At 40.0% G+C, this 12,915-nt stretch overlaps 2 protein-coding genes across 7 annotated transcripts; both read right to left on the bottom strand.

Moving 5' to 3' along the window:
- Positions 1-8,428: 8,428 nt before the first annotated feature.
- On the bottom strand, positions 8,429-12,692 carry LOC122022497 (pentatricopeptide repeat-containing protein At2g29760, chloroplastic-like). 6 transcript variants are annotated; one of them, XR_006122988.1, is made up of 8 exons: positions 11,493-12,681; positions 10,869-10,889; positions 10,586-10,705; positions 10,334-10,505; positions 9,695-9,747; positions 9,531-9,588; positions 9,241-9,401; positions 8,429-9,102 (listed from the first exon to the last, which is right to left on the bottom strand). XR_006122988.1 is itself a non-coding variant. In XM_042580520.1 (3 exons), coding segments are annotated over exons 1-2 (1,143 nt in total). In that variant the 5' UTR covers positions 12,651-12,692; the 3' UTR covers positions 10,452-10,705; positions 10,869-10,888. The 6 variants fall into 6 exon arrangements, 3 of the variants coding, with proteins under 3 accessions (XP_042436454.1, XP_042436453.1, XP_042436452.1); XR_006122987.1 differs by having other exon boundaries at positions 8,429-8,836; positions 8,923-9,102; positions 10,586-10,889; positions 11,493-12,618; XR_006122986.1 differs by having other exon boundaries at positions 10,586-10,889; positions 11,493-12,618.
- LOC122023137 (WAT1-related protein At5g07050-like) lies at positions 8,677-9,362 on the bottom strand. Its single transcript, XM_042581227.1, has 3 exons — positions 9,190-9,362; positions 8,923-9,102; positions 8,677-8,836 (listed from the first exon to the last, which is right to left on the bottom strand). Exons 1-3 carry the CDS (start codon positions 9,360-9,362, stop codon positions 8,677-8,679), a joined length of 513 nt encoding a protein of 170 aa, XP_042437161.1.
- Positions 12,693-12,915: the final 223 nt, after the last annotated feature.

Here is a 12,915-nt window from a genome sequence, read left to right as displayed (position 1 = left end):
TTCATTGTAAGGGTTCGGCCATGATAGATTTAGGGTTTCAAGAAGCTTAAAACCTAATCTAACATGCTTATAGATTTCCCTTATGATATGATAAGAACTTGGCTAGGTATTCATGTTTGTATGTTGCTTGGAAATTTATTTTCCTTTCCTTGAAAGTTTCGGCCATGATAGATTTTAGGGCTTCAAGAAGCTTAAAACTCAATCTAACATGCTTATAGACTCCCTTATGATATGATATGAACTTGGATAGAAATTTATGTTGTATGTTGCTTAACAAGAATTTATTTCCTTCATTGTAAGGGTTCGGCCATGTATACACTCTAGGGTTCAAGGAAGTTAAATTTAAAGCCTAGCATGCACATGAATCTTCTCATGATATGATATGAATGTAACTCAATATTTATGCTTGTATGTTGGTTAGAGCTTACTTTTCCCTTTCATGAACTTTCGGCCATGACTATATTCTAGGGTTCAAGAAAGTTTAAATTTAAACCTAGCAAGCTCATGGATTTCCCTTATGATATGATATGGAGTTAGCTTGGTATTCTTATGCTTGTATAGAACTTAGTTTCATGCTCTAAAGGTTCGGCCACAACTAAGTTAAAAGGCCTAGGAAGCTTAGAACCTAAACTACCTATGCTCATGATATTCTTTATTGTTTATGATATGAAATTGATTTAAGGTTCACAAGCTTATATGTTGTTGTAACCTAGAAGTAAGCATGATAACTTTCGGCCACTATATGGAATTAGGGTTAGAGACCCAATTATGATTTTGCTAGGTGTCTCACATACTATGATATGAATTAGGAGATGCTAGTGGATGTTTTCCATGTATGATTATGTTTCCCTATGATACATTATATGCTCATTTAAGTATGCTTATGAACCATGCATGATGATGACCCTTATGATGTATTTTATGCTTAAGTATGCATGCTTTAGGGTAAGACAAGTAATATGCTCATTTATGTATGCTTATGAACCATGCATGAAATGATTCTTATGATGGCTATGTGCCCAAGTATGTATGATTTCAAATATGTTGCATGCTCATTTATGTAAGCTTATGAACCAGGCATGAAAATGACATTTATGATGATAAGATATGACAGTTATGATGATATGATATGCACGACATGTATGTGCCCAAGTACGCATGCCTTATGATATGATAAGAAAATGGCTAAGAGTTGCTTCCCTTAAGTTGGGATTAAGAGCACTCTTCATGATAAGACAAGAGCATGACATTTATGATGATAAGATATGACAGTTATGATGATATGATATGCAAGACATGTATTTTACTTTGTATGGCTTGTACCAAGGGTAGGCTCCATAAGCGGCCCTAAGCGACGGACTATGAACGAGTCTAGTAAAAAGGGATGGGCTCCTTAGTACGCCCCTAGGGCGATGGACTATGAACGGGTCTAGATCCCTAGTAGGTTCGAGGCTAGCTACCCTGTCCTGGGGATTGCACGCATTTATGTATGTATGTGGTACAAGCTGGGCCCTCATGATGATGATATTATGTTTCAGTATTAAAAGATATGTTTAAAGACATCTTGCACCTGACATGGCATATGTTTTAAAAAGACATTTTGCATGATGCACCTATTCATGATATGATATGTTTTTATGAATTATATGACATGATGTTATGTTATGCTCTTATGACTTATAGGGCATGATGTTATGAGATGTTTTGTTTATGATTCATATGACCTGATGATATGTTATGCTTTTATGATTCACATTACGTGATGCCTTTATTTATGATATGTTATAGTATGATGTTTCTTAATGATATGATATGATAGGAGGCCATGTTCACATGATATAATGTTAGATGATTATGTCTCCATTGTTATATGCTTATATGACTTTGCTATGAAATACGATTTTTATGAGTAGGAAAGGATCTTACTGAGCCTGTGTGCTCATAGCTTACTTCCCTTGTACCACAGATAAAGGCAAGGAATGGATGACCTAAGGGAGCTGCAGGAGAGGCAAGGAGATGTGTGTGGTAGTGGCTAGGCTAAGACAAATAAAGACCTGCTTATGTTATTTTGTTATGATTGACATGAACCAAGTGTATTATGTTAATGTCCAGTATAACTTCATGATATTTCCGCTGCTTTACTTTAGAAAGAAATTTTAAATATGCATGTGTGTCCTGGAATAGTTAAGTAAGTAAGTAACCCCGTCCCTTTAGTAGCAGGGAGGGCGGGCGTTACAGTTTGGTATCAGAGCCAAGTTAGCTTTCCCATTGCACACACATCAAGCCTCTTTCTGCCGCTCCAAGTAAGAAATTCTATGCTTATTTATTTCTTTTATTCATGAAAAGTAATGTCTTAATTTAAGTATGCTTGTTATTTTATTTTTATAATTCATGGTTTAGTCTAAGGATGCCTGATGGTAGGATAGGAACGGCAATAACTTATACTAGGTTTTTGGTTAAGAAGATGGCAACCACCTTATGATAGCTTAGTTAAGTATGATAATAAACTTATTTTAGTTTGGATAGGATTAAAGATAACTTATGCTAGCCTTGTTGTCATTCATGATGATAAGCATGGCTAGAAGACGCAATACCAGAGCAGAGGAGATAGTACCTCCACCTGACCTGATGCATGTAGTCACCGAGCTCCAGCGTCAGGTTACGGAACAACAACAGATAATCGCTGCTCTAATGAATCAACAGGGGAATACTGCTACACCACCTGGAAATCAGAACGCGATACCAGTCATACCGGTAGCTACACCAGTACCACCGGTACCAGTACCACCAGTAGGCCCAGCTCCAGGGGTTCGTCAGGAGGCATATCTAATTCAGTGGCAAAGACTGAAACCGGAGGCTTTCTCTGGCAACTGTGAACCATGGGATGCCCAAGCCTGGCTCAAAACTGTGGAGAGCATAGTGGAGCTATTGGACTGGCCTGAACACGAAAAGGTCAAATGCGCGTCATTCTGCCTTACCGGAGATGCCATGATGTGGTGGGACAGAGTGAAAGCAAAAAGACAAATAAATCAGATGACCTGGACAGACTTCGTGATGGAGTTTTTCGAAGAATTCTTCCATATGCGAGTCACAAATAAACACTATGACGAGTTCACCGAGTTCCGGCAAGGTGATCTATCGGTCAATGAAGCTGTTAAGAAATTCAACCGCCTAGTACGTTTGTGCCCAGAGTTGGTCAGCACAGAGAGAGAAAGGGTTAGACTTATGTTGAAGATGCTCAGACCTGAGATAGCCCTGAACGTGGCCGGCGGAGTTAATAGACCGCAGACCTCCGAAGAATTAATCAGCAGTGCTCTGATCACGGAACACTATCAAAAGGCGATGAATGAGGGCAAGAATCAAACTCAGTCGGGAGGACAGAAATCTCAAAGTGCCCGAACCAGCTGGAAAGGAAACCACAGTGGCAAGAGGAAGCAATGGAATGACTCCAAGAGTGGTCCAGCAAGCAAGCAACTCACGTTTCCTCAATGTACCACCTGCGGAAAGAAGCATCTAGGAAAATGTCGGATAGGCACAAATAGGTGCTACAACTGTGGAATGGAAGGACATATGGCTCGGAATTGTCCTACTCAGATTCAGACACCTCCCCCGCAGCATGTCCAAAACAGAGGTGCTCCCCCACAGCTACACCTGATGCAAGCTACGATAGAAGGGCCATAGATAAGCCAAGGGAGACTGGAAGCTCCGCCAGTGACAACAAATGCTAGAATTTTCTTCATCACCAAGGAAGATGCGGCCAATGCTTCTACGGTCGTCACAGGTCAGCCACCTAATTTTGGTCAATATGCTAAAGTTTTATCTGATACTGAAGGCGAACCAATAATCAAATTTATCGGGAAGCCGAGAAACATTACGTGTCACTGGGTCAAAAATATGTCCGGGCAACTCTTGACCCTGACCTTAGCACCGACATTATTCGACAATATATTGGAGAAGCAAACTAGTGACCAAAGCCTTCAAAGAATTAAGCAAGAAACCTTAGAGGGAAAGAATGACAGATTCTGTATCGCGGACAGTGGAATATTATATCTCAGGGATCGATTATGTATTCTTGGGGATCCAGAATTGCGAAAGAAGATACTGGAAGAGGCCCATGCAACACCCTTTGTGATGCATCCGGGTTCCACTAAGATGTACCAAGATCTGAAAAAGAAGTTCTGGTGGCCCGATATGAAAAGAGACGTGGCTCAGTATGTCAGTACCTATTTGACCTACCAGCAGGTTAAAGCAGAACACCAGAGACCTGGAGGATTACTGCAGCTAATCTGAATTCCAGAATGGAAATGGGAAGATATCTCTATGGATTTCATCTCGGGACTACCCAAGACGACGAATGGTTACGACGCCATATGGGTAATCGTGGACAGATTGATGAAATCTAGCAACTTTCTAGCAATTAAGATGACCTACTCTGTTGGGCAATTAGCTCAATTATAAGTCAAAGAAATTGTCAGATTACATGGGATTCCTAAGACCATTATTTCTGACAGAGATGGTCATTTTATTTCACATTTTTGGGAATGTGTTCAAAAAGCCCTTGGCACCAAGCTATTGTTCAGTACTGCCTTCCACCCTCAGACCGACGGACAAACAGAAAGAGTAAATCAAGTACTAGAAGACATGTTACGGGCTTGCGCCTTAGATTTCAAAGGGAGTTAGTGCCTATATTTATGTTTAGCGGAATTCGCCTACAACAATAGTTACCAGGCTACTATTGGAATGGCACCCTATGAGGCTCTGTACGGAAGGAAATGTAGGTCCCCTATATGCTGGTACGAAGGTGGTGAAAAGAAGGAGATGGGAGTTCAAACAGAATTCATTGACAACACCACCCGTGCTATACAGAACATCCGCCAAAGAATAGAAATAGCTCAGAGTCGACAAAAGAGTTATGCAGATAAAAGACGAAGGCCCTTAGAATTCAATGTCGGAGATGCAGTATTCCTTAAAGTAGCTCCTATGAAAGGAGTGATGAGGTTCGGAAAGAAGGGAAAACTAAGCCCGCGCTATGTAGTCCCATATCAAGTTCTGGAAAGAGTTGGCAAGGTGGCATATGAAATAGCGCTACCTCAGGAGATGTCCGCTATCCACAATGTGTTCCATATTTCGATGCTAAAAAAATGTATTCCGAATACGAACCAAATGATCGTACCACAAACCGTACAAGTGCAAGGGGATCTAAGTTATGAAAGTCGACCGGTTCAGATATTGGATCGAAGTATCAAAAGACTAAAGAACAAAGAGGCACCCTTAGTAAAGCTCCTGTGGCAAAATCAACGGTTCGAGGAAGCCACATGGGAACGAGAAGATGACATGAGCCAAAAGTACCCGGAGCTATTTTAAGTTCGAGGACGAACTTTTATGAGGTATGGGGGACTGTAACACCCATGGGGTTCCTAGCAAGTTCATATATTTTGCATGGTTAGAAAGTAGGCCTCAGGTGGGAATTTGTAAAAAAATAATAAAATGGAACCAAAAAGAGATGACCAAGGTTTGAACCTTGGACCTTTTACTAGATACATGTATGTGATAACCATTAGACCAAGAGAAAGAATTGTTATAAAAGGAAGAGGCATAATAATTAAGAGTAAGGAAAGACTCCCTTCACTTGGTAAGAGAAGTTGGAGTTGCCTTCTTCCTCTCTAATGAAAAGAGGAGTTTGCATTCTCCCTTCATTATGGATGAGAAAAAGGAAAGGGAAGGCAAAATCCATGTTGTCTTCTTCCTCTCCTTTGGAATAAAAGGAGAAAGGAAAGAGAGAATTTCATTTTTTTCTCCTCCTCTCCACCGAAACCTCTCCCTCCTCCACACCATTGCCAAACCAAGCAAGAGGGTTTCCTCTCTAGGAAGGCTCCACAAGCAAGGGTTCTTCTCCTAGTAAATCAAACACAAGGAGGTAAGCATCCCCTCACCTATGGTACAAGTTGTTTACGAAATTTCCGTAAGGTTAGAATGCTTAAGGGAAAAAGAAAAAGAAACCTAGGATCCCTTCTTGAATTCCAAACCTAATTTAGCAGGCTCATGGATCTCATTATGTTATGATATGGACTTAGTTAGAGATTTATGTTGGATATTGTTTAGAGCTTGATCACCTTCTTTATATGTTTCGGCCATGAATATTCTAGGGCTTCAAGAAGCTTCAAACCTAATGTAACATGCTTATAGACTCCCTTATGATATGATAATAACTTGGGTAGGTATTCATGTTTGTATGTTGCTTGGAAATTTATTTTCCTTTCCTTGAAGTTTCGGCCATGATAGATATTTAGGGTTTCAAGAAGCTTAAAACCTAATCTAACATACTTATAGATTCCCTTATGATATGATAAGAACTTGGCTAGGTATTCATGTTAGTATGTTGCTTGGAAATTATTTTCTTTTCCTTGAAGTTTCGGCCATTATAGATATTTAGGGTTTCAAGAAGCTTAAAACCTAATCTAACATGCTTATAGATTTCCCTTATGATATGATAAGAACTTGGCTAGGTATTCACGTTTGTATGTTGCTTGGAAATTTATTTTCCTTTCCTTGAAAGTTTCGGCCATGATAGATTTTAGGGCTTCAAGAAGCTTAAAACCCAATCTAACATGCTTATAGACTCCCTTATGATATGATATGAACTTGGCTAGAAATTTATGTTGTATGTTGCTTAAAAAGAATTTATTTCCTTCATGGTAAGGGTTCGACCATGTATACATTCTAGGGTTCAAGGAAGTTAAATTTAAAGCCTAGCATGCACATGAATCTTCTCATGATATGATATGAATGTAACTCAATATTTATGCTTGTATGTTGGTTAGAGCTTACTTTTCCCTTTCATGAACTTTCGGCCATGACTATATTCTAGGGTTCAAGAAAGTTTAAATTTAAACCTAGAAAGCTCATGGATTTCCCTTATGATATGATATGGAGTTAGCTTGGTATTCTTATGCTTGTATAGAACTTAGTTTCATGCTCTAAAGGTTCGGCCACAACTAAGTTAAAAGGCCTAGGAAGCATAGAACCTAAACTACCTATGCTTATGATATTCTTTATAGTTTATGATATGAAATTGATTTAAGGTTCACAAGCTTATATGTTGTTGTAACCTAGAAGTAAGCATGATAACTTTCGGCCACTATATGGAATTAGGGTTAGAGACCCAATTATGATTTTGCTAGGTGTCTCACATACTATGATATGAATTAGGAGATGCTAGTGGATGTTTTCCATGTATGATTATGTTTCCCTAAGATACATTATATGCTCATTTAAGTATGCTTATGAACCATGCATGATGACGACCCTTATGATGTATTTTATGCTTAAGTATGCATGCTTTAGGGTAAGACAAGTAATATGCTCATTTATGTATGCTTATGAACCATGCATGAAATGATTCTTATGATGGCTATGAGCCTAAGTATGTATGATTTCAAATATGTTGCATGCTCATTTATGTAAGCTTATGAACCTGGCATGAAAGTGACATTTATGATGATAAGATATGACAGTTATAATGATATTATATGCACGACATATATGTGCCCAAGTATGCATGCCTTATGATATGATAAAAAAATGGCTAAAAGTTGCTTCCCTTAAGTTGGGATTAAAAGCACTCTTCATGATAAGACAAGAGCATGACATTTATGATGATAAGATATGACAGTTATGATGATATGATATGCATGACATGTATTTTACTTTGTATGGCTTGTACCAAGGGTGGGCTCCATAAGCGCCCCTAGGCCGACGGACTATGAACGGGTCTAGTAAAAAGGGATGGGCTCCTTAGTACGCCCCTAGGCCGACGGACTATGAACGGGTCTAGATCCCTAGTAGGTTCGGGGCTAGCTACCCTGTCTTAAGGATTGCACGCATTTATGTATGTATGTGGTACAAGCCGGGTCCTCATGATGATGATATTATGTTTAAGTATTAAAAGATATGTTTAAAGACATCTTGCACCTGACATGGCATATGTTTTAAAAAGACATTTTGCATGATGCACCTATTCATGATATGATATGTTTTTATGAATTATATGACATGATGTTATGTTATGCTCTTATGACTTATAGGACATGGTGTTATGACACTACAACAAAATCGCTCATAGACATCGGTTTTCCACCGGTGTCTATTTGATTTTCGACCGATGTCTATGAAGCCGATGTTAAAAGTCTGCCATTTTAGACATCGGGTTAAAACCGATGTAGTATCACTTAACGACACCGGTCTTCGAATCGGTTATTAACCGGTGTAGTATCACTTAACGATACTGTTTCATCAACGGTGTAAAACCGATGTAATATTACTTTATAACACCGGTTTTACATCGGTGGAAAACCGATGTAATATGTATATATTTTAACAGCACAGATTTGATTTTAAAACCGACAATAACAAAAAAAATACACAAATATTCACAAATTGTACAAATATTCTTCATTCAATAATATCCATAAAATACACAAATATTCACAAATTATATAAATAATCTTCTTACAACAATATCCATAAAATACCCAAACATTCTTTTTACTTCAAAAGCGATACATGTGACAACACAAGGGACACCATTGACGCAATACCTGAAGAACAAGTGATACACTGCATGTAAAATAGCCGAATAGCATAAGAGCAGAGCCTTTAAGCCAGGCATCGCCTTTCTCAGGACTTTCGAAATGAAGTTGGATCATAGGTGAAGTAACAAAGGCCCCCAACAAAATGACCTTTCCAAAATGTGAAGATCAGGGAACCAGTGATGCAGAAGATGGCCCCTGCAAGCTTGGCCCTCCCTCTTACAGTCTTCAAGTTGAGCTTTTCCATCCTGAGCAAAAAAAGACCAAATATAGAATGATATTTGAATGAACTAAATTCACTGTAAAATTACTTGGAATTAATATCTGAATCAACCTCAGTACAATTGCCAATAAGAAAGTAAAAGCAGGAACGACATTGCCCAAGGCACTGGCAACAGTTGGAGAAATGAGATGGAGTCCAACGTAGTATACATTTTGCTGAATTGTTATACCCAACATAGCAAGAATGAATATTTTTAGCATGACACCAAATGAGAAGCTGGGTCTTCGATTCCTACAACCATGAGATGAGTTTAAAAACATTCAATTTGTAGTCATATATCTTATTCTCAACAATTCTAATGAGACATGCTCCTTGAACCTTTCGAGCACATAAGCAAGAGGAGCCAAGATGAGCATGGCAATAAGGTACCTGTACACTACGAAGACAAGTGCACTTAGTCCTTGTCCTAATGCAAGCAGCACGATTGGAGGAATAAGAAATCCAAACAGAATCAACGATTGAAATAACAGTTGCAATCGTTTCTGTCTCATTTGATTAGCAACAGTGTTCTCTACCTGCTCTCGGACTACCTAAAATCAAACTGCGAGTTAAAATTATCTTATCTGCTTACATAAAGCCATGTTTAGGGATTGGCGTAAAACTATAACAGGATAAAAATATATAACAGATGAAATAAAAATGAAAAAGCTAGCTAAAACCTTAAGATCATCAGGAATTGTCCATTGGGATTGCTTTGTGGCCGTGTTATAGTAATATCTACAACAAATACAAATAATTTTACCACTGGAATAAAAACAATACTGCTCGATTGAGGAACTTAGAAAACTAGAAGAAATTGTTAGAGCGAGAAATCAGTGCATACATTTGACCCTCTGAGGTAGTTAACTCCCTCCAGTCAGTGGATGCATCTACCCTCTGATAAAAATAAAAAATAAAAAAATGTTACTGCAAAGACTACTGAGATTTCCAATAAAAGAATAAGTGAGGAGCAAGAAATAAAGACCAATAAAAAATTATGTAAAAAGGAAGTTCAACCAGATACATTTAAGTAAAGAAAGCAAGATGAAATTTGGCATAATAACATCTCAAATTTAAGATATACAAGTCACGAATGAAACAATAAACAATCTTGTAGTGAAATATTACAAGATATTACAGTATAATATGAACCACCAAACTCGTCCAAGTTAAAGAATAATGTATTTGCAGGAGCTAGATCTATTTTTTTTTAAAAAAAAAAAAAACCCTTGATCAAGCAAAGAATGAAACACATGTTTGAGGGCAGAAGAAGAAGGATACAAACACCATGTGTGTCTGATCATATAAAACGGGTAAGCAAATACCATGCTTGAGAAGAGTTGTACTTTAAAATAGGAGGCAAAGAATATATATCCTACTTATAAGCATAGTACCTCTTAGTTAAGAACACTTAGTGACAATTTGGCTAATTAATTATAGTACAATCAACGTGTTATTAGCAGATGTATGACAAGATACTCACCCACAAATTCAATACTGTAGAAAATAACCATATAAAAAAATGGAGGATGAGCATATCAGCTCCCACATTCATGAACCTCGTTCAACCATGCAGCAGCATGATGTTTCCTTTTTGAGTCATACCCATGCAGTAAGTATGCATGTCGTTTCTTAAAAAGAGAATTTAACACTTCCTGTAACAAACATAGGGAAGCAATTAGATGCTACGCAAGTATCATCAGTGAACTCTATGAATGCTGGTCACAATTCTGACCTAAATGAAGATGACCACTACTGTCGTGGGGTTTGGAACCTAGAAACATTGCTGATGAAGCTGATGCATTTGATGTAGGTTTCAATAATCCACCTTCACATCCTTTCCAAGGTTACCAATCTGCAAGTCATCCCAGGGAGCAGTTAGAGTTCCTGAACTGATTATCTAAATCTGATGATTTCCCCTGGCTCTCAATATTTAATAAATCATGCGTGCTTGCTTGCAGCTCAAGAATCCATTGCTGAAAGAGTTGATAACATAATTGAGGGAGAGATGGTCTCACATTCTGAGAAGTCTTTATTATCTGCAAAACCACCATGCCAAAGTAATGAAACTATCAAAGATGATTTCATGCAGTTTGAAAAAAATAAACAATTGATTAGTACACCTAGTCAAGCTAATATCTGTTGAAGTATATTATAAATATGTAAAATTCATAAGCAAAACGATAGTTTGATCTCTATCTATAGCACAAGTTAGTGATTGATCCATCTAGAATTAAACAAAACAAGCTACGAAAGTGAATTAGCCTTTCAAAATCTCTCTAACAGCATGACATAGGTCTCTGCAGGTGGTGAACTATCCCAATAATGAAACAATGCAAAAGCGAGCAGCACTAAAAGCTAAGTAAACTCCAGTCAAACTGGTATCTTGCAATCCCAACCGCTTTCAATCTACAAAAATCTATGAACCCTAACTTCTGATAGATCACAGAAGATCCACAGTAACTTATGGCGACAAATGCCCAATACAAAAGGAAGGAAACGTGCTAGGAGCTAAAAATGACCGGTTTCATTAAAATCACGTCTAAAAATGGAATTTGCAGCCGGATCCTCACAATGCAATTCAACCACGAGAAAAAACCAAGTCACGAAGCAGCTGAAGAATAAAGAAATAAAATAGTTACTTGATGTAAGCCCGACCATCTCCGATCCGTAGGGGACCAAGGGCGTCGAGGCGGGACGCGACGATGCCCTCGCTGCCGCCGGAGAGGAGGAGCGCGTTCCCTACCTCCCTGAAGGGCTCGAGGTCGTAGGCAATGCCTAACAAGCATGGTAGTCCAGGAGATGGAGTCCTTCGTGTCCATGCTCTGGAAAAGCAACTCTGCGTCCTCCAAGCTTCCGCACTTCACGTACATGTCGAGCAAAGCGTTGTCGAGTATTGAGCTTGCCTCGATGTCATCATTTCGCTGGATGTAAGCATGGATGCGCCTTCCGAGTTCCAAGTCACACTTTTTCCCACAGATGGAAGCGACGCTGACCATGGTGACGTCGTCGGGCCTCACGTTCTCCCGCTGCATCTCCTCGAACAATCGCAGAGCGTCGTCCCAGCGGTCTCCCAGCGCGAAAGCAGTGATCATGGAATTCCAGGACACGACGTCTCGGGACGGGATATTGTCGAACACCCCGAGGGCAAGACTGGAATCGCCACACGCCGCGTAGAAGTGGACGAGCGTGTTGAGGATGAAAATGTCGGAGCTAAAAAAAGGGGACTTGACGACCATGCCGTGGAGCGCGGCGCCTTCGCGGAGGGCGGAGAGCGCCGCGGCGGCCTTGATGGCGAATGGGAAAGTGAACTTGTCGGGGCCGTCGGGACCTTCGGAGAGTAAGCGGGCGAAGAGGAGGAGCGCGAGGCGGGGGTCGGGGCCGGGGGCGTGGGCGCGGATGAGGGTGTTCCAGGAGAAGAGGTTGGGGAAAGGGATGCTGTCGAACAGGCGGCGGGCGTAGGCCAGGTCCGGGGAGGGGGAGAGAGAAGCGCCGACCAAGAGGCGGCTGGCGGAGAACGGGTGGTGGAGGAGGCCGAGGCGGAGCATGCGGCAGTGGATGCGGTGGATTGCCCTGGTGTCTAGGCGGCGGTAGTCGTCGAGGAGCTGGAGCACTGGATGGTCGTCGCCATTGCTATTGACGCGGACGCAGTTCCTGTTGCTGTCATTGGATGCGCGCATTGGAGGAGCAATGGAGGAAGGGAAGGAAGGCAAGAGTTGACTCGCCATGGATGAGGACGACGATGAGTTCAAACTTCGAACCGATTCGAATGTGAGTAAATGGTACAATATTTCAACCATATATTCACTTTCTCCAAATATTTTAGGTTTAGATTTACGCGAGAGAGATGGTCGCACGGAGGAAGGGGCAGGATAAAGATTTAGGTTTGGAGGGAATTCACAGTGTGCAGATTTTGGCTTGTGGGGAAAATTAAAATATTTTATTTGGGTTTATTAACATCGGATTTTAAAAACCGATGTTAAAATCGGTGTCTATTAACGAAAAAAAGGGTGCTCATAGACATCGCCTAAAATACCGATGTCTATGAGCTAAAATTTACGCTCA

The sequence above is a fragment of the Zingiber officinale genome, chromosome 9B (assembly GCF_018446385.1).
Source record: "Zingiber officinale cultivar Zhangliang chromosome 9B, Zo_v1.1, whole genome shotgun sequence".
Lineage (NCBI taxonomy): Eukaryota > Viridiplantae > Streptophyta > Magnoliopsida > Zingiberales > Zingiberaceae > Zingiber > Zingiber officinale.
This window is presented reverse-complemented; position numbering and strand designations above follow the sequence as displayed.

What these genes read in the sequence shown, in the direction of transcription:
- LOC122023137 (XM_042581227.1), bottom strand. Translation starts at nt 9,362, where the DNA reads ATGAGACAGAAACGATTGCAACTGTTATTTCAATCGTTGATTCTGTTT. An exon ending in CTTGCTTATGTGCTCGAAAG is followed by an intron (nt 9,103 to 9,189) that starts GTTCAAGGAGCA and finishes TCATGGTTGTAG; the next exon opens with GAATCGAAGACCCAGCTTCT. An exon ending in TTATTGGCAATTGTACTGAG is followed by an intron (nt 8,837 to 8,922) that starts GTTGATTCAGAT and finishes TTTTTTGCTCAG; the next exon opens with GATGGAAAAGCTCAACTTGA.
- LOC122022497 (XM_042580518.1), bottom strand. Translation starts at nt 12,578, where the DNA reads ATGGCGAGTCAACTCTTGCCTTCCTTCCCTTCCTCCATTGCTCCTCCA. An exon ending in GATGGTCGGGCTTACATCAA is followed by an intron (nt 10,890 to 11,492) that starts GTAACTATTTTA and finishes GTGGTTTTGCAG; the next exon opens with ATAATAAAGACTTCTCAGAA.